This window comes from Diadema antillarum, unplaced genomic scaffold (genome assembly GCF_040938485.1).
Source record: "Diadema antillarum isolate AM-2024a unplaced genomic scaffold, OU_Dant_1.0 seq00000715_RagTag, whole genome shotgun sequence".
NCBI lineage: Eukaryota > Metazoa > Echinodermata > Echinoidea > Diadematoida > Diadematidae > Diadema > Diadema antillarum.
This window is the reverse complement of record NW_027271619.1, coordinates 484,047-504,590: the sequence shown is the minus strand read 5'-3', so window position 1 is coordinate 504,590 and position 20,544 is coordinate 484,047. Positions and strand designations below refer to the sequence as shown.

General features: G+C 38.7%; 1 protein-coding gene across 1 annotated transcript in view; it reads right to left on the bottom strand.

Annotated features, from left to right (window-relative positions):
• The window catches only part of LOC139737916 (xanthine dehydrogenase/oxidase-like), a 63,525-nt gene extending 53,967 nt beyond the window's left edge, over nt 1–9,558 (bottom strand). Inside the window, exons 1-2 of the mRNA XM_071648583.1 lie at nt 9,508–9,558; nt 6,679–6,736 (exon numbers count right to left, since the gene is read on the bottom strand). Coding sequence (XP_071504684.1) covers nt 6,679–6,736; nt 9,508–9,558 — 109 coding nt within the window. The remainder of the gene's footprint in view (nt 1–6,678; nt 6,737–9,507) is intronic.
• Nucleotides 9,559–20,544: the final 10,986 nt, after the last annotated feature.

The following is a 20,544-nucleotide window of genomic DNA, read 5'->3' as shown; positions in this document are numbered from 1 at the left end:
ACCCAGGTAACCCTTCTATTACAACACAACTATGGTAACAGTCCTGTGATATACTCAACACACATGAGCAACATTGCAGACAGAAAATGATTAACACACCAAGCATCAATCACATGCATGGATTGTAACCACTGATCTCTTCGTAGTTCAGATCAGTGATTGTAACCATGTTTTGTTTAAATAGACAAGCAGCTCCGGTTGGTGGGCGGGGTAGTCGCATCAGTGGACACACTCCCTTCGTAGTAACCTGCCAGGAGAAGGTTTTTGGTGTGTGTCTTTTAAAATGGGCTCCTGCGGTTTTAATGCCTGAGGTGAGGAATTTTGTTCTTCTGGCTATGCTGCCACATTGTCGCACTAAGGGCTGTTAAAATGGGGCTTTAGTCACAGTTTGTGGTATTTGAAGCATTTTATCATACCTGCCTATTTTCACATACTACAGCCATAATTTATTATTTTGAAGTTTGATTATGACTTCATCTTTTTTCTTGTAATTCTTCTTTTTTTTTTTTGGTACATGTACAGTGTACACTACCCTACCGAGAAGAAATTACACCGTGTACACACACACACACACACACACACACACACACACCATACAACCCCCTATACATTGTAAACACAGGGAAAGGCATGTTACATGTATGGTACATTGTACCAGCTGATCTGCTGTAGCCCTTCCTGCCTCCAAGTAAGTCTAATTCCATTTGTGTTTCATTTTTGTTTTGTTATATTCAGGAACACTTCACAGAACACCTCTGAACTATGACTATTGGTAAATATTTGCTACTTATAAATATGAATTCACTGGAGCATGAACAGACATGTTAAGATCGACTAAAATCATCTCGGTAAATATTTGCTACAGATGAATTAATTGGAACATGAAAGGACATGTTCACATTGACTGACTGAAATTATCTCGGTAAATATTTGCCACAGATGAATTCATTAGAACATGAACAGACATGTTCAGATTGAATGGCACATGGTATCGAAACACTAAAGAACTACCAAACCAAACCAAAGGAATATGATACAATTTCAAAAGTCAATTGTTTCAAGGGCACTTCAACTGCAGAGGATCAATAGATGACATGAGGCTGGCCAATGTGAATACAATACACAGGTATCGGCTGTTCTGCACTTTGAAACATTCACTCCCATCTTCAAAGGAGACAAAAGCTGCATGCCATAACTTAAATTTATGCATTGATTACACACACATAAACCCCACTGTAAAAGAAACCCCAGATTGAAAGTTCCTCTCTCTTGGGATCAGTGAACTTTGGAGGCCAACTTCCACATACATTGTAGTCTCATATTGCAGTCAATACACATAACAAATGACAAATTGTCAATGAAATAAAGAAACAAAAAAAAAAGAAGTAGAACATTAAAATGACAGCCTCAAATTCACATTATTTTGGTTTTAATACAGGATGTAACGAACACCCAAGCAATAAATGTAACTTTCATTGGAATGATAGGAGACCAGCCCGAGGTCATGCTCCTTAGAGAAGGTAACCTCTAAAGGTGATCAGAGGCAAGCAAGCCATAGCTTTGCAAAAATGGTACCCAGCCTCAGGCCAGCATTTGTAGCTGGACTTACTGGTCCTAAGGCTTTCTGCAGGGGTAATATGATCATTAGCTAGATCATTAGCTAGCCAACACATCCCTAACTGTAACACAGAACTGCTTTTGTCTGTTGCACAATGTTTGCATTCCAATCATTACATGTTTTACCTTGCACCAAGACTCGCATTTATTGGCCACCATACATTGTAAATAGATGTCAAGCCAGCACTTTATAAAAAAATATAAAGTTTTAGTGGCCCAATCAGGTCACCAAAAGCTTGTGAGTGTGTCTATTGTCTGTAGGTGTTTTTCTCATCCAGAAATAAGGTCAATAACTTGTGGATCAGTGTTTATGATGACTACATTGATCATATACACACATTTCAGCTACTGTATATGGAATTTGCCAAAACCAGAGTTGCCAGATCACCGCTAGCCTTCACAAATCTTATTTGATTCACCTTTGTACTACGATTATCTTGGTAAAAATTTGCTTCAGATGAATTCATTGGAACATGAACAGACATGTTCAGATCGACTAAAATTATCTTGGTAAATATTTGCTATGAATTCATTAGAACATGAACAGGCATGTTCAGATCGAGTGGCACATGGTATCAAAACAATAAAGACCTACCAAACCAAACCACGAGAAAACAATATAATACAAGAAGTCAATCATTTCCAGGGCACTTTAACTGAAGAGGATCGATAGATGTCATGAGGCCGCAAATGTGAATACAATACACAGGTACATGTATCTGGCTGTTCTGCACTTTGAAACACTCACTCCCATCTTCAAAGGAGACAAAATTATAAGAAATAGTTGTCCTGCAAAAGCCTCAAGGGCTGGCAGTGATGAAATCACATGATTTACTACACAGAATAGAATAAACTTCAGTGCTAGGGTGGTTAATTAAAAGTGTCAGATTAAAAATGTGAAGAAAAAAAACCTTAAGCTACGGGTGTAGCACGCAGAAATATGTGACCCGCTGCAACAAAAGGATCCGAAAGTCGGGGGAGGACAATTTTCTGAAAATGACATGACATTATTCTCTTACTCTTCCACTTTAATGTCATATATAACATGACTCATAAAAGTACTCAGTTGAGGAAATATCGATGATTTTACTAGCGCATGTCGAGTGGTTTAACCCTAATCAGGCTGGGGGGGCGGAATCCGCCCCCCTCAACGTTTCGTGCAATATCTTCGCAGCGCAATAAGCTCCAGCCACGATGTTTCATGACTTTTTTCTTTCAAGTATCGCGCAACTTTAAGACCAAAATTGTTGCACCCGCGCGTACCGTTTTGACGCGATGCCCGTTCGAAAAAAATTTGTCAACCCCAAATTGCTCCAAAACGTGATTTTGTGTACAAATCCAATGCAAATTGTGTTTTTTCAATTAATTCACATAAAAATTCATATCTTGACTTAGAATGGACGAAATTAATTTATTTTAGCATAATAAAGCTTTGAAAAATGTCTGTGACAAATTTTGGCCAAAAAACAAACAAAAACAAAAGGTCAAAAAACAAGGAAATACATAAGAAATTCAAAAAACAATCAAATACATAAGAAATTGATTTCGATACAGATTTTTTTTTATCGTATGTCTCAGGAGAATGATACAAGAAACATTTTAAAAAAGAAATTAGCTTAATTAGGCATTAATAAGTGATTTAGAGCCCCAAACTGATTTTATGCATAAATTACAATAATTAATCAATATAAAATATAAGAAAAATTTTTCGGAGAAAGCAACCATACATTTTGATTGTATACGTCGCGGGCGTCGCGTGTGCCAATTTTCGGCGCGATCACGCGTTCCATAGGCGAGATCTGAAGGGGGGGCGGAATCCGCCCCCCCAGATATAGCATAGCCAAAAAAGCCCAGCCTGATTAGGGTTAAGAAATCAGCGTTTCGAGAAAACCGCCTTTAAAGTTTTCCTTCCGACGCTATCATGATCAAGGGGAAGCAAGACAGTTTTCACCGTTTGACAATAGAAGGTATACGCTCCTAGCGACCTTTACAATGTTCATTCAAGCTTAGCGCTAGCGGTCTACGCACAACCAATCAGTAACCAGGATGCCACGCACCGACCAATGAGATCACTCCCTTGTTGCTAGGGGCGGAGTCTAGCTGCGGCGCTAAATCCAAATCTTCGGATATGTTTCTGTTCCGTTGAAAGTCAGAAAATCATGGCCCAGGAAAATGCTATTTTTTTGCCTTTCCTTTAATCATTTAGCTTTGAAATTTTGGCAGATGAACAGACATGTTCAGATCGACTAAAATTATCTTGGTAAATATTTGCTATGAATTCATTAGAACATGAACAGGCATGTTCAGATCGAATGGCACATGGTATCAAAACAATAAAGACCTACCAAACCAAACCAAGAGAAAACAATACAAGGAAAAGTAGAAATTACGCGGTGCGTAACATATGTCCCCGCCGGAAGTAGCATTTTGTAACAAAATGTGCAATATAGGTAAAAAATCAAGGTCAAAGGTCAAAGAAGTCAAAGGTCAAAATTCTGTGTAGAAGTTTTGAAGCCCTCACCTAGTGCCATCACATAAAGCAAAATTCTGTGTAGAAGTTTTGAAGCCCTCACCTAGTGCCATCACATAAAGCAAACGGAATCGAAATCGGGTCAGAAATGGCGAAGGAGTAGCATTTTGTAGCAAAATGTACAATATAGGTCAAAGGTCAAGGTCAAAGGTCACGACTGAAATTCTGTGTAGAAGTTTCAAAGCTCCCATGTAGTGCTATCATATAAAGCAAACAGAATCAAAATTGGCTCATAAATGACAGAGAAGTAGCAAATTGAAGATTTTGATCACACACGGACGCACACACGGACACACGGACACACGGACGGACGGACGGACACACGGACGGACGGACACACGGACACACACACGGACGGAGCCCGTTTCATAGTCCCCTGCTCGAACTCGTTCGGCGGGGACAATAATACAAGAAGTCAATTATTTCCAGGGCACTTTAACTGAAGAGGATCGATAGATGTCATGAGGCCGCCAATGTGAGTACAATACACAGGTATCTGGCTGTTCTGCACTTTGAAACATTCACTCCCATCTTCAAAGGAGACAAAAGCTGCATAGATTCATGAGCATTGATGACACGCAGATGAACCCCATTGTACAAGAAACCCAAGATGGAGGATATCCTCAGTCTTGGGATCAGCAAACTTTGGACTCTAGCTCCCAGGAACCTCATGGATTTATTACCGTAAATACACATAAAACATGACAAACTGCCGATGAAATAAAGGAACAAAAACAAAATTAGAACATCAAAATGACGGCCTCATATTCATGTCGTTTGGTTTCAATGCAGGATGTACATGTAAGGAACACCCCAGTGATGTGTGTCACGTACAAATGTACGTTGGAATAACAGGAGACTAAAAAAGCCACAGCCCACGTAGAAACTAACTCTGAACATGCAATCTCTTTATGGTGAGAGGAGACAAATTCAACAAAGCGGAAGCTTTCTTACATTTTAAACCATGCTACAGCAAAGTTTACAGCATAACGCTGGGGTGGGGGGGGGGGGAATTAGTGAATCAGACACTTACAAGTTCTATTCATATTCTCGAAACTTATCTAACATTTTTGTTATATTAAAATTATTATAAAAAGGCAGAGCATATTTGTCAACTGTCTATGGTCCTTCTGAACAGACTTACAGCCTTTGGTCCCAAGGTTCCATACCTTTATTTCTTCCAATGTTTACAATACACACATAGGCCAATCTTGTATGTTCAATCAAAATATTAATGGAGCGTATTTCACATATATACAACACTTACCAGTATGTTACACAGGGATGACTTAAAGCCTTTAAAAACTAGTCAGCGAAAGAAAACTACAGTAAACTGAAAGAAATAGTTGTCCCGTAAAAGCCTCAAGGGCTTGCAGTGATGAAATCACACGATTTACTACACAAGACTAGAATAAAATTCAGTGCTGGGATGGTTAATTACAGGTATTGGATTAAATATGTGAAAATGAAACCTTAAGCTTCGGGTGTAGTAGGGAGTGACATATATTTTATGTATTTTCTAAATGTCACATTTCAAAGTTATACACATATCAGGCTTTCAAGTGGGATAACGTAAAAAAGTAGGAATAAAGTAGGAACGAAATCTCTAAAAATGTAGGAAAAAGTAGGACTTAAAGAGGGAAAAAGTAGGGCATTAAAGAAAAAAAAGTAGGAATAAGTCAGGACATGTGCAGGCTTTTTGGAGTAGTTTTCGTCGACACTAACCAGAACTCTTGATGTTACATGTAAATCTTAATTTGTACTCACAACCCTGCTGCCTCAGCCTCACTTTTGCTCCTGGGAGAGCCTGGTAATTTTGAGCGATGATGAGAGCTGGTTGAGCACTGCTCCAAGTCCTAGGCTGCAATATGAGTGGGATCAATCACATCTGCACAGGAGCAAAAGCTGAGGCTGGCAGCAGTCTTGTGGTTGATTGGTGTGTGTTATCCCTCTTTCATGCTGAAGAGGCTCTCCCCACCAGTAAGAATCTGCAACTAGAGTCTACTCATCATTTCTGAATATAAATTATTCAAGTAGCCTTGCACATTTTTTTTTTTTTTTGCGGGGTTTTTCACCAAAAAAGTAGGAAAAAGTAGGAAAAAGTAGGATTTTGAGCAAAAAAGTAGGAAAAGTAGGGACAGCAGTAAAAAAGTAGGAAAAAGTAGGAAAAGTAGGGCCACTTGAAAGCCTGTCATATTAAATGCTAGGGCGGTAGTAAATTCCAAATGATGGGGCCGAGGTGGCGAATCATGACATTTGGCTTCACTGTTGGGTCTTGTACTGACTGATACATTTTCATTCAAACAAAATAATTAGTAAGGTAAGGGGCAAGGCTTTTGGTGATCAAAATACCTAGTTATGCATCAAGGAGCAACTTGCAAGACATTTATGAACATTCAGTGTGTGAACTCTCATAGTGTGAACATCCTTTAGCAACCATATAATACAATGTAACACAAATCATCACAACACAAAAAGATATGAAGGGTAAAGATATTTTTTTTTGAAAAAGTACTGAGTTGCAAGGATACACTTCTTGCGTAAATACAACAGCAGAGTCATCTCCGGGTCAGGATCCTTCTCAACCACCTGTCACAGTTCAAGATAGTAAGACACAAAAATACAAACATTTTAAAGGGATGGTACAGTTTCGGTAGAGATACAATTTGTAGGTAGGGTTTGAGGTTTCCAACATTTTTTTTTTTTAAGACTCTTATAAGAAAAAGCAATCAACAATAAATAGTCCTTGACTATTTAGTTTTAATTCTCAACTACATACATTTACCAAGGGGTCAGGGCATTAAAGCTGTCCCCCCCCCCCCCCCCCCCCCCCGCCCCTTCAAGTAATCTGGATGCATTGTACTACTATCGGGCAAGTCAACACCGGTTATCAACCATACTGTCTTGACCATCCCGAATTACAGTTTTACAGCACCCTGGACTGCAGGCATGGACAAACAATGTGTATTCGAACAGCCATTTTGACAGCTAGGGCTTAGGCACTACATTATACATTGGGGAAGGTGCTTTGTAAGCAGGATTTTTTTTCCCTCACAAAGAGTTGAAAATGTAAACAGAAGAATCGTAGCCCTTGCAAATACTATGCAAAAGCCAACTGCCGCTTTCCTGCTCAGAGGATTGAGCAACAAGTTCTTGTACTGTACAATGTAGCTCCATGATCAGAACCGGACAGAAACAAAGAAAAGGGGTTTTAATAGGATACATACACATATGCACACACACACACCACCATTTTTTTTATTTCTCTGATCTTATCGATTTCATTGAAATCATCCATGGATTAACCCATTCTGGGTCACATGAAAGAAAGACAATTTACAAATTACACAATTTAAAAACATATTTACTTCAACATTGATAATAACAGTAAATCATTTATAACTCAACCCCCTGGTCAATACTGTTGAGAAAATATTGGCATATCAATTATTTTCTCCTTGAATATGTTGAATCATATACTGTAAAAGTGGATATTTTCGCGCGACTAATTTTTCGCGCTTGGCCGGTCGAGAAGAGATTCACATGTTTTTAATTCCGCGGAATCAAGACATCACGCACAGGAACATGTGGCAAGCAAAAATATTTACATGCTTTTATTTTCGCGCTAGTTTCTGGTTGCGCGAAATGCGCGAAAATTTCAACGCCGCAAAAATTTCCACTCTTACAGTATATCATATTCCACTTATTAAAGAAATACATTGTACAAATCAAGAATGAAACTGTTCTTGATAGGCCCAATCAACCCGCCCTCCCCCTCCCAACCAAAACAAATTTTCACACACACACACACACACACACACACACACACACACACACACACACACAAACACAAACATTGTATACACAAAGCACTGAAGAAACAGTAATAACTCTAACCCCTCACACCACATGTCTGGGAGCTGGCTGGACAGTGAGTGAAAATTTGAAATTACAACTACTGTAAATAGTGGTGTATTAACTACAATACATTTTTTTCCCCCACTGAAACAGGTCAAAATTCAGGGTGCAGTTTATACACACCATTACAACCAATGCCTACTGCATGTTTGCTATATACAAATGTAGTGTGCAGACAAAGTTACGTGTACCATCTACCACTGTCAGCTTGCCTGTGGATGGTTAGGATGGTTGAATGTTCAAATATAGACACATTGGAGACATTTTAATAATTCAAAATTTAACGGCGCATCACAGAATTGATGTTAGCAATACCGCTTGGAACATCCATAGCAATCCATTCTGTCTACACAGAGTTGACGGAAGAAACATCATACCAGCTAGTGGCATCAATGTTCTTTCATACTCCCTACAACAAACTTCAGTCTAGATACTGTATGATCTCATATATCCATTGTATATCGCTTAGGACCTGCATCACCATCAGGTACTCTTCTCCTTTGTTACCTCTGCCAAGGGAGGAGGTTATGTTTTCATTACCGTTGGTTTGTTCGTTGGTTTGTTCGTTCGTTCATTCGTTTGTTCGTTCGTTTGTTCGTTCGTCTGTGCGCAAAATAACTCAAAAAGTAGATAACGGATTGGGATGAAACTTGCAGGAAAGGTTGAAAATGACACGAGTAACAAACAATTAACTTTTGGTAGTGATCCGAGAATTTTGGGGGAATTTATGAAGGATTTTTGATATTTTGGCAGGGATGGTCAATGAACTTGGGAGTTCAGGCTGCGCGTATTTGAGGTTTGCATGCGCGCACTAAAGTGCGTGCTCTAGTTTCTGCTACGGTGAGGCGCGCTGTGCAGCTGAGGGTTTATGACGTAACAAAGGCTTCTATATTGGGAAATCGGGAGACTTTCAGCACACTATTATAAACGCTTTCAGCATGCGAAGTATAAGTACGTATGGGTCGAAATCTCTGATATCTCTATGGAAGAACAAGATCAGTGATGGAAATGAGCTGCATGCTTGGCGGAGGTCTGCGCTCTCAGAGTGCTTCTCTAATTAAAACATTTTTGGGTTCGATGGTGACAAAGTCAGCTTGTATTCAATTCAACCAATATGTCAGCAGTATCTCCTCTAGTTGCATGGCAGTATTCCCGCTCATCAGAGGGCTGTCGTTTTGTTTTGCTTCAGTTTTTGTTTTTTCCATGATGGCCAAAAAAGGGTCATGGTTAATACACCACTATTTACAGTAGCTGCCAATGCTCCATGATAGAGAACAAAGGCTAAAGAACATTACAGCAGGCTTGGAAAAAGAGACAGAAAATAGGAGATTGTATGTGTCACTAGAAAGCTAGACAGACAGATGGAATAAAGCGACTAGACACAGACAGACAGACACACACACACACACACACACACACACACACACACAAGGTAAGTATACCTTCTTTCCATTGCAGAAGAAGACCAGTTCATCCTTTGATGGGCTCTCCATGTCTACCATGACCCTCCCCTAGCTCTGCTGCTGCTACTGATACCGAGGCCTACAACTCTCCAGTAAGAGCCACACGCTCCTCTCAAATCTGCTGCTGATCACTGCAGGTGCGAGACTGGGGCACGAAGGTTGAGTTCAGTCCTGGATTTTAAACAGACAAAACGATCACAGGGTGATGAGAAACCGTAATTTCTACTGTCATGCATGGCCAACATCAATTGGTGGCATGACTATCTCCACAATGTATTATCATTAATAATATTGTCCTCCAGTTGGTTGGCTGTGAATACAAAAAATTCCATCTCCCATTTCATACTGACCGCCTCAGAGCGGAATGCAAATTCCTTTTATTTTTTCTAAATGATATTCTATTTGGTACTCAGAGCAAAGAATTATTTTAATTTATCACAGATCATGGAAGTCAATGTCAAATTGTTTGTGACATCTCTTCTACACTGTCAAAAATATGCAAAATATTATTGGCATGGTGGAAGTGGAAAGCTTTGCAAATGACATGCTGCTGTATAAAACCAAGAACTAATTCCCACATTCCATTTTCAATTCAGGGAATCAGAAGCTTTGTGTAGGATCTACATACCATAGTGCTGATGAATGAAACCAAAAGTAAAAATGTAATCATGATCTGTTAGTATCAAATGTTGTGCAATTTCCCTTCAGACTTCAAGACGCAGGATCAAAGTCAGCAGGCAAGTTTTAAATGCGACCAGTATTGGGTGTACAGGCAAAGACAGCTCAGGGCTGCATTTACTTCCAGAGAGCCAAAGCTGAAGTTTGGAGCCCATTGCAACCATATCAAGGCAGTGCTCATTTTGATTCGTTGTTTCCCTTTGACAAGTTACCTGCTTTTTGTCACTGATAAGATTTAATTTTGTAAGTAATAATTTTAAAAAAAAAAAACCTTTGTGGCTGAAAGTAGGGATGGTTGGAGTATCAGTGCCATAGGCTATGTTCTGCTCCAGTTTGAAACCCATTGAGGATGAACTGATTTTGCTACAACACACATTTCCCATAGACCCTTGCCCGAGTATACTTGGGACTCGTCCTCAGTGGCTTAATCTTACATCCCACAAGTGCTGTTATGCACAGAATCTAGCCACTCTAAAATGGAAATTGGCTAATATCTGTGCAATCTCTGAGAAAGGATATGCTGTACTAAAGCCGCAGTGACAGAAAAGTACCAACCTGTCTCACCTACTGATGTCACATATAAAATTCTTGAACACATACATTGTATTTCAGTGTACTGTGCATTCACTTATCATGCCATGATGTGTGAATGCACAGTACACTGCGATATTTGTTCAAGAATTTTGAATCACACAGAAAGATGTGCTAGTGGATACACAGCAGGCATGATTATTGATAATGCATGTGTGTACTTTTAGAGCAAAGCGTTAAACTATACTCAACTTACATATAATTACGTTATTACGTCAGACAAGATATGGATACACCACATCCATCGGTGGCTATGACATTTCTGGGCCTCATGCACAATGAGTGGTTTGGGAAGGTAGTGTTTCATCACAATATGGGCAAGTCCAAGATAAGGTCCCCTCAGAAGGCAAAATTTCATCTTTGCTCAATATTGACATGTTTGGTACCATTTTGAAGCTTATGAGTTGAAGTTTTGATTTCCGTGGAGGAAAAAATGATATTATGTAAATTTATGCAAATTTCAAGGGCTTCATTTGCATAAATGTGAAACACAGCATTACGTATGGGACATTTATAAAAATTCATATTAATTCAAAGGAAAGCAAATAATATTTGATTAATATGTGAACATAAGAAGTTCATCACATAGTTTAACTTGGCATGAAAATTTAGGGATTATGCAAATGATTATGCAAATTAGCTCGTGTCCTATCATGAGATGTCCCATACGTAACAAAATGAGGTCATTTTTTTAGGTTTTTTTCTGAAATTGCTAAGGTTATTTTAATGCCCTTTTGGAAACTTCTAATTTATTGTTTAGAGAAATTAAATACCAGAGGAAAAAAAAAAAGTAAAAGAATTTTTTTTTATTAGGCATTGAAATAATGTTACGTATGGGACAAATGCGTTACGTATGGGACATCCTCATACATATTGCATGTGAATGCATGTAGCTAGCTGGGAAGGTCTCTCAGTATACAAATGGTCAATCATCCTGAAGAAAGGGGCAACATTGTAGCTACTTTTTGAGTTATAGACACTTGAAACAATACATGAACTTGACTGAACAATTTTCAGAAAGGGGGAGGGGAAAATTGCAAAATACACAATGAAAAATCATCATTAAAGGGATGGTATAGTTTTTTGTAGAAATGGGGATTCAGTCTTCAACATTTAAAGAGGTGATTGGAAACCAATTGTATGAATTACTTATTAGAGCATAAAATCCTAAGACTAGAGGAATTCAAAGTTTATGTGATGGAGATCCAATTTGAAATGGTTGTGATATATATAATAGAAGAAAAAAGTAAAATGATTTTTTTTTTTTTATTGCAAGTGATACACAAATTGTCCTTATTCAGTTTTCAGTAGTAGCCACAACAAAATTCATGGGTATACATACTGAGGTGTGACTCGAATCAATGACCTGACTGATAGACAGACATCATATGTCTACTCGATCACTGGGGTTCCACGCAGCAGGTATTGCTTATTTATTAAACTTAATATTTCTTGTGTCAAGTTGTATTTTATTGAAACTAAATGGCAAACTGCCCTTCATCAATGGAAGTAAACACTTTAAACTATTCAATTTTTCAATAGTAACTATCCTGATAAAGATAGGGCATACATACTCAGGTTGGTCATAAAAAAATACAGAATATGATTGAATGTGATTATGATGGCAAATATCTGGGGAATATTGTTCCCTTGTCAATCTGGATCAGTATTTGAGTAATTTCAACTGATTCCATCTCAATGATTATGCAAAAATTTGTTTATGGGTATTTTGCAAAATTATTTTGCAAAATACCCATAAACATGGTTCTCCACACACTAAACGAATGGGGGACAAAGGGCATGCATACCGAGGTTGGTCATAAAAATATAAGAATATGATTGCATATGATTATGATGATGAATATTTGGGGAATATTGTTTCCTTGACAATCTGGATCAGTATTTGAGTAGTTTCAACTGGTTTTACTTCAATAAATATGCAAAATACCCATAAACATGGTTCTTCACACACTAAATGAATGGGGGACAAACTGTCCCATACGTACCTGTCCCATACGTACCACGTCATGTCTGTCTTTAATTAGAACCTGTAATTAGAGCTTTTTGCCTCATGACATGAAACTTACCTGTGATAATCTTGAGTGTTGTGACTTTCATCACAGTGAGTTACAAGTTGTAGAATGATATACTTTCAGAGAGTTTTGAGGTTGAAAAAAATGTTCAAAAAAACAAAAATTTTCTGGTCCCATACGTAACAGCACTTATTTTCTCTTCTAGAATATAATTGTGAAGGTCATTTTTCTCCATTTTTTACATGATTATACTTCTTCTAGATATCAATCACCATGATGAAGTTCAATATGATCAAAGGCCATTAACACTTTTTTTCAGGTCATAAAAGTCTCTGAATGTCCCATACGTAACGTGCGTGTTATCTTGGACTTGCCCATAATAATCTTGAATTTGAAGGAAAAAACCTTGTATAAAAAGGACTTATAACTATACAAGATGGCCTGCCTCTGTGGTCATACATGTAGAATTGCAGTATTGCAACAAACACTCGTCCTTATCTGGGAAGAGAAATTACAACTGACGTGGTTGAACCAGGTTGACAACACAGCCCTAAAAGCCAATTGCACATTAGAATTTCTGGTGGAGATATCTTTCCATTTTCCCATGCCAGGACACAAAATCATCAATGCTCCATTAATTCCCCTTGCCAGAAAGACAAGTACATAATTGTACCCCCCCCCCCCCCCCAACCAGTCAAGTGTGGAATGCGCTTGACTTGTAAACATTTTGTCTTTTTTGGTCCCATCTGTTCAAATTGGTGGAGAATTTGTGGGGCAAACTCTAGCATGCATTACCAACCCTAAGCAGAAAAAAATCTGTGTCTGGTGGAGTTACAGTTCGGTCTCCTCCAAAACTGTCTAGAGAGAGATTCCGTGAAGCCAGACATAAGGACTAGTCCCCGCGAAACATAACTATCCCGTCCGATGACCTTTCAGTCAAGACCTGCTTTACAAAAGGGAGCAACATGCAGAGTAACACTCGTAATGTTCTCCTTCTTCTTCCATTAACCACATCCCTCTTTAATATAGTCGTACGAACTGAGTGCAGTGAGGAGCGCAGTCACGGGAATGCGTGTAAAGCGAAGAATGCAGTGTGAACACACACACAAATGAAAAGGAGAGCAAAATAAAGGTGCAAGTAAACAACAAATATCTTGATATTCTATTTTTAATGGGGGTGATTGATAAGAGGCGGTGCTTGAAGACCGCAATGGATGGGGCCGACACTGGCACTGCTTCAGCTTGGAGAGCATTCCAGAGACAGCCCACACTGCACTGGGGAAGAAGCTGTATACATCTAAAAGATTCTGCAATGCTGTTGCATTATTTGTGGATGGTGACCTCTCGTTTCTTCTAAAGCCTGGAAGAGGCCAGTATGTCACTCGCAGCAAAACAAATGATAAGACAAGTGATCTGTGATGTAAATGAATGCTCTTTTCTCAATCAATTACATGTACGTACCCTGATCCTCGCTGAAAATTACAACGTTATGCAAGCATCTACTCGAGACCGTTACTACGTTAGTTGGTCTGCCTTTGCTTCATCATCATTCAATCTTCAAATTTTATCCATTCAATTCACTGTTCAAGTCACATTGCAGTTTCACTTTCATGATTTTGCACAGATCACAAACATAATTTTATAGAAAATATTCTTAATCTTAGATAACTACAAAAAACGTCGCTTACCACGCTATCACCAGACGCGACTTCACTTTTCCGCTCCTTATCTGCTTCACAAAATCAATCTGCGGTATGTTCACAAAAATAAGAAAATGACTATCTATCAACCCGAAAGGTGAGAGATGTGCAAGAGAGTTCAGCAATTGTCAAATAGATCGCCTTGTACGTAGCTTGCGCGTAGATGCGGTCAACGTCAAACGTACATCTCGAGTGCAATGAGAAGCAGCATTTTACAGACCGGGCAAGTCGGTCCACAGCTGCATGCACGACGAGTACGCAGTTGTGATCATTATTGTTATGGTTCGCAGACATTTCGGCTATAGTACAATGTCACGCGCAGACAATCCGACCTCGTGCATCTACAAGACGGCTCTCCACCAGGATCGATATCTATCTCTTTTTAAACAGATGTTCATTGCAAATTCATGGGTTGGTTAGAACCTTCTACAGCCAACCAGGATGCAGAATTCTTGTCATTCCACCACGTCACTTGTGCATGTTACCAGCTCAACTTTTTTTTAAATCATAATCATAGAACATACGCAATAGGCCCTTGATAATATAAAACATATGTGCTGGTGTGTTTGTGTGACTCATGTTGCTGTTTTGTTAATTTTGTTTGTTTGTTTGTTTGTTTTGAGAGAGAGAGAGAGAGGGAGAGAGAGGGAGAAAGGGGGAGAGAGGGGTCTAAGAGAGAAGGGAGGAGAGTTTGTGCTAGCCACAGTTAGGGAAATGGTCCCGAGGTAGCAGTAGAGATCAATATAATATTCATTATGAAGGCTCGTGGCTATCACCTGTCATTATTGCATGTCACACTGAATTCATTGATTAGGAATAGAATATGCAGTTTTATGACATGTGGATTGCTATTATGCTGTTTGATAAAACTAGCACTGCTTTAATACATGCTTGATTCTGGTTCATTCGAATTAAGTTAAATGGTGGATAGGAATTTGAGGCTTTTAAAACCATGCTCTAGATACATCCATTGCCTTTCTGATTTAACAATCTGCTGGTTGTTTGTTTGTTGTTGGTGTTTTTTGTCTTTTCTAATTCAAAAAATGGAAATCACATCAAGGTACTTTTTACTTGTCTGTGATACTGTGAGATCATGAGGATAATTTTTGTTTCTATACCTAACGGCGATAACTCAATCCTGTAAATTTATCCAAGGTACGGGACGGTTTGTATAGGGTCAGATTATTGCTTGGTCGACCTGTACATCTTTGATCTTTCTGCGCGTCAGTATTTCTCGCCATGCTTCGCCGCACACGCGGTCGGTGGACGTAAAAGCACATAAGAAAGGGGGGGGGGGGGTGGGGGGACGGTTTGCCGTTTGCGTTACGTGATGCTGCAGGGGGGCGCGGAGGAGGTGTGTCAATGACGTGGAGGCACAGGGCGTGGAGGTAGGAAAAGTGCGTTACACTCCAAACACTACACTAACACTACACTGCATTACAAGGACAGCAAGAGGCGCACCGCGTAACGTCTGATAATGATATGCTGTTTACTGTTACCACAATTATTATCTCACACAGAATTCTCTCACAGTATTAGACACACTTGTTACCTCCGCCAAGGGATGGAGGTTACGTTTTCATCGGCGTTAGTTTGTTGGTTAGTCAGTTAGTTAGTTAGTTTGTTTGTTTGTTTGTTTGTTTGCCCGTGTGCAAAAATAATTCAAAAAGTTCAATAAGGGCTTCTATCAACCTTTACTGACTTGCAGTGGCTAGCTTTCGTCCACTCCTGTGGACTTCTTCATGAGTGATGCAACAATATTAGCGTTTGAAAGGAATTTTTGGCCAAGAAAAGTGAAAGAGTCCGATCTGGATAAACAGAATCAAACCCACACTCAATAGGGATTCTGGTTACAGCTTATCGCCAATCGTCGGTCCAATGATCAAGAAACAATTAAGCAGGCAGTGTCAGAGAAACGGTGCAATCACTTGGCCTGAAGAAGTCCACAGTCATAAACTTCAAATTTCAGTGAAGTTTGAAGTTTATGAAGTTTGAAGTTTATTGACTCAACTACCCTCATGTCCCATGGGGTATGGGAGTACAATACCAATTGCAAATTGTTATGTACAAAATAATAATAATTTCAAATAAAATTTTACGTTGTATTATGTACATGTTATGATTATGCATACATACATACGTTCTTACAATGTTGTGTAAACAAAAGTTTATATACACGGTACAATGGATGGTACAGCAGAAGGGCTACTACACATGCAGCTTAAGCGTAGCTTAATTTGATTGCAGCCCTTGTTATTGTCATGCACCAACAGAACACCCGTCAGCACCGACATAACATCTGTCATACACCGACAAAACATTCTTGGATCAGCACCGAATGAATACAGCTGTTCACGCCATGTTTGCCAACTCGAACTCTCATGTCCCGAATGGACACTTTTATTACACCCCACCCTGGTTTCACCAAGGCACATCACGGTTCTCCGTCACACCTCCCCCCAACAAGAGGAAAGTTATGAATGTAACTTTTCGACTATAAACACCTTCGTTTTAAGGCTTACTTCACTGTTCTTGCTCACTATTCAGCTTACACGATTACAAACTCAAATAGTTTTGTGTTGTTTTCGTAAAACATCACCTGGCATACTACACTTACAATTACTGATTTTGAGCCTTATCAGAATCATTGTCCACTTTTAGAACAATATATGAAAACTTGACAAGCCCCCTACAAAACATTTACATACAATATCAATATGTCTACACTAATACACATGTGAAACTGTTTTCAACGGGTGCACATACGGGTGCACATAATCCGGAAAGATTACACCAGATGTAATTAATCATTTCTCCAGTAGCATCGATATTTAGACTGAGACTGTATTTTCTGTCTCGACTGTAATTATATCCTCACATACTCGATCAATAAACTTACATAACTTCAGGCATGAATAGTATTTTTGTTTTTGGTAACACATACACTTCATCTTTACATGTGAAAACCAAAAATACACTTTTTTTTTTAACTTGTTCTGACTGTTGCAAAGATATGTCTGTTTTTCCAACACAAACTTTTACTGGAGTTTCACTGAATGAGGTAACAGCACACATCTCTTGATTATAACAAAATCGTATTTAAACACTATGACACATGTGTACATCTACTCAATGTACTTGCTAATAAATCTTAAACTTATGTTAACTCTGCGTCATAAGTTAGCCAAAACAACAACAAAAATTTAACCACCGGACATTCCTCTTTGTCACTCCACACATATATGTTTTGTCACTCGTTAGCATGTTATAATATACAATGTATGTGCAAACTCTGGAAAAATATCGAGATCATACTCGACACACAAATGTGACTCTGTCACTCTGTAACGAAATACATATACAGGTTATTAATTTACAAAAGTGACATTATATCTTGGCTTCCTTATGCCTCACTGTCACTCAACACTTTTTCATTAGTACAAAACAACACAAATTCTTTTGTTTTAACACAAGTTGACATAAAGCTCAAAATTTGATCAACAGTTTTCCTGTGACTGGCCGGTTGTGTTTTGCTATACTGTTTTTGCATTTGCTAGCATTAACTCTGTAACGTATCGGTATACATAACAATATGAATCCTTTGACTCTTTGGGGTACATTGAATGACATCAAAATAAAAGTGTGCAACTGAAGCACAACTTTCACTGTAATCTTACACACCACAATAATGTTGTATCCTGACGCTTCCTGTAATGCTGGGTTTTCAAAATACAATTGATCATACAATGCTTGGCGTGTAACACATCCTCATGTCATGCACCAACAGAACACCCGTCAGCACCGACATAACATCTGTCATACACCGACAAAACATTCTTGGATCAGCACCGAATGAATACAGCTGTTCACGCCATATTTGCCAACTCGAACTCTCATGTCCCGAATGGACACTTTTATTACACCCCACCCTGGTTTCACCAAGGCACATCACGGTTCTCCGTCACAATATTCATAATGCATATCTATACAAAGGAAAAATAGACGGGAAGAGTGAGATAATAAGGGAATGAGGAAAAGAGAGGTTTTACTGCTTTCAGAAAAGGTTTGCCCATATTGTTCTTTTCTATCTATCAAAATTATTATGCAATTCTTCTTTCTCGTGTATCACATTCATGATATTTATAGGGCATTTTTACACAGTCTTATAATCTCGTTGTCTATTATATCTCACTGTTTTAATGATTCAAGCGTTTATTTATCTATTTATTTATTTATTTATTTATTGAAACATATTTAAACAGGATAAAAACTACCAGTTAAAAGCTGTTTTACATCGAAGTCCTGTGTAAAAACAATGCATTTTCCTGCACAGGGGATACTATAAAAGAGACACCATCAAAAAAAAAAACAACAACAAAACAATCATTTTCAACAGATTTATGTCATATTCTTTCACTCTATACATACTAGGAAATACATCTCTTAACTTGAAAGTTTAAGTTGTGCGACTAAAACAATATCGGCTCTTGACTGTTTGATGCTATTTTGCTGTCTGTACATAGAATGCAGGGTGCTCAATTTACTTCCCTTGAATTTCAGTGTCAACAGCTATACAGGAAAAGAAATAATGTGCGTCAAAGTTATATGGATGATCAATCTGTTAAGTTTACATGCAGTATAGCAGCATTTTTCATTACCCGTTACACTAATTATTCTCTGTTTTATTATTACATTAAAGGGGAAATCCAGCCAAAAAAAAAAATAAGTTGGTCTGATAAGAAAGAGTAACGGCTTACCAGTTCAAAGGTAAAAAATTGACTGAAATTGGATAAAAATAAGGAGATTATGAAATTTCGAAGTTTTGCTGATTTCTGCAAAACAGTTCTTGTACAGTGGATATGAATATGAAAATGAGTGAACTGAACATGACGTCATAGCCTCACAATTTTCCATTGATCGTGTACAACAACAAAAATCATTTTCATTTTCCATGACTAAGTGCCCACGTGATTGGGGCTTTTGCAGGGATTTTCGAGAACGATTATACAGGAATAATACCAGAGGGGATCCTTCCCTACAACTACTTTCAAATTTGGCGATTTTTGGGGCAGTTTCTCTACAGAAGAGAGGTAAGCATCGCCAAATTAACACTTCAATGGAGAAATGTTTTGTTTGCATAGATTACATGAATTCATCTCTCGCCCTTCCATGTTTAAAGGGGATGGCTAGTAACCGATCAGTAGGAATCAGTGGGAATGCTGGAGGATGTTGTTCCAATCCTTGTGGGATTCATTTAAGAGTACATTATATATCTATTGTTGTGTGAAAATTATTTGCTTCAGAACGGTCTCATATTCAAGTAATGTGCAGATTAATGCCCCGTCACTGACCAGGCACGCTAACCTGGAAACATTAAACTGCACATTACTTGAATATGAGACCATTCTGAACCAAATAATTTTCGCACAACAATAGTTATATAATGTATTCTCAAATGAATCCCACAAGGATTGGAACAACATCCTCCAGCATTCCCACTGATTCCCACTGATCAGTTACTAGCCATCCCCTTTAGGGGAAAAAAGTGTCACAACAGCCGGCGGCCTTTCTTGTGCATAACAGTACGTGGCGTACGTATACTCTTATACGTACGTACAGTACTTGTGCGGGATTTCCGAGTGCGACGTGCGTAAATGTTTGGGACGAACATCTTCGGACATCTTGACTTTTGAGCGAGTGCTACATGTAGCTGACTGGTATTGACCCACAAAGGTACGTGAATAATGCTGTTAGTTTTCGACCCATTTTATAAAACTAATGATGCACAGGATTATTTCGTGGCGTTAGTGAAGGTGCGGCTCACTCTCGAGTATTGACAACGGTTGCAAACATGCACTCGGCTGCGCCTCGTGCATGTCGCACCATTGTCAATACTCTCGAGCGCGCCGCACCTTCACTAACACACTCTATCCTGTGCATCATTAGTATATCAAAGCACTGGGTATAATGAGTGCGATGCATTGATTGTCATTATAAAATGGGTTCAAGAATGT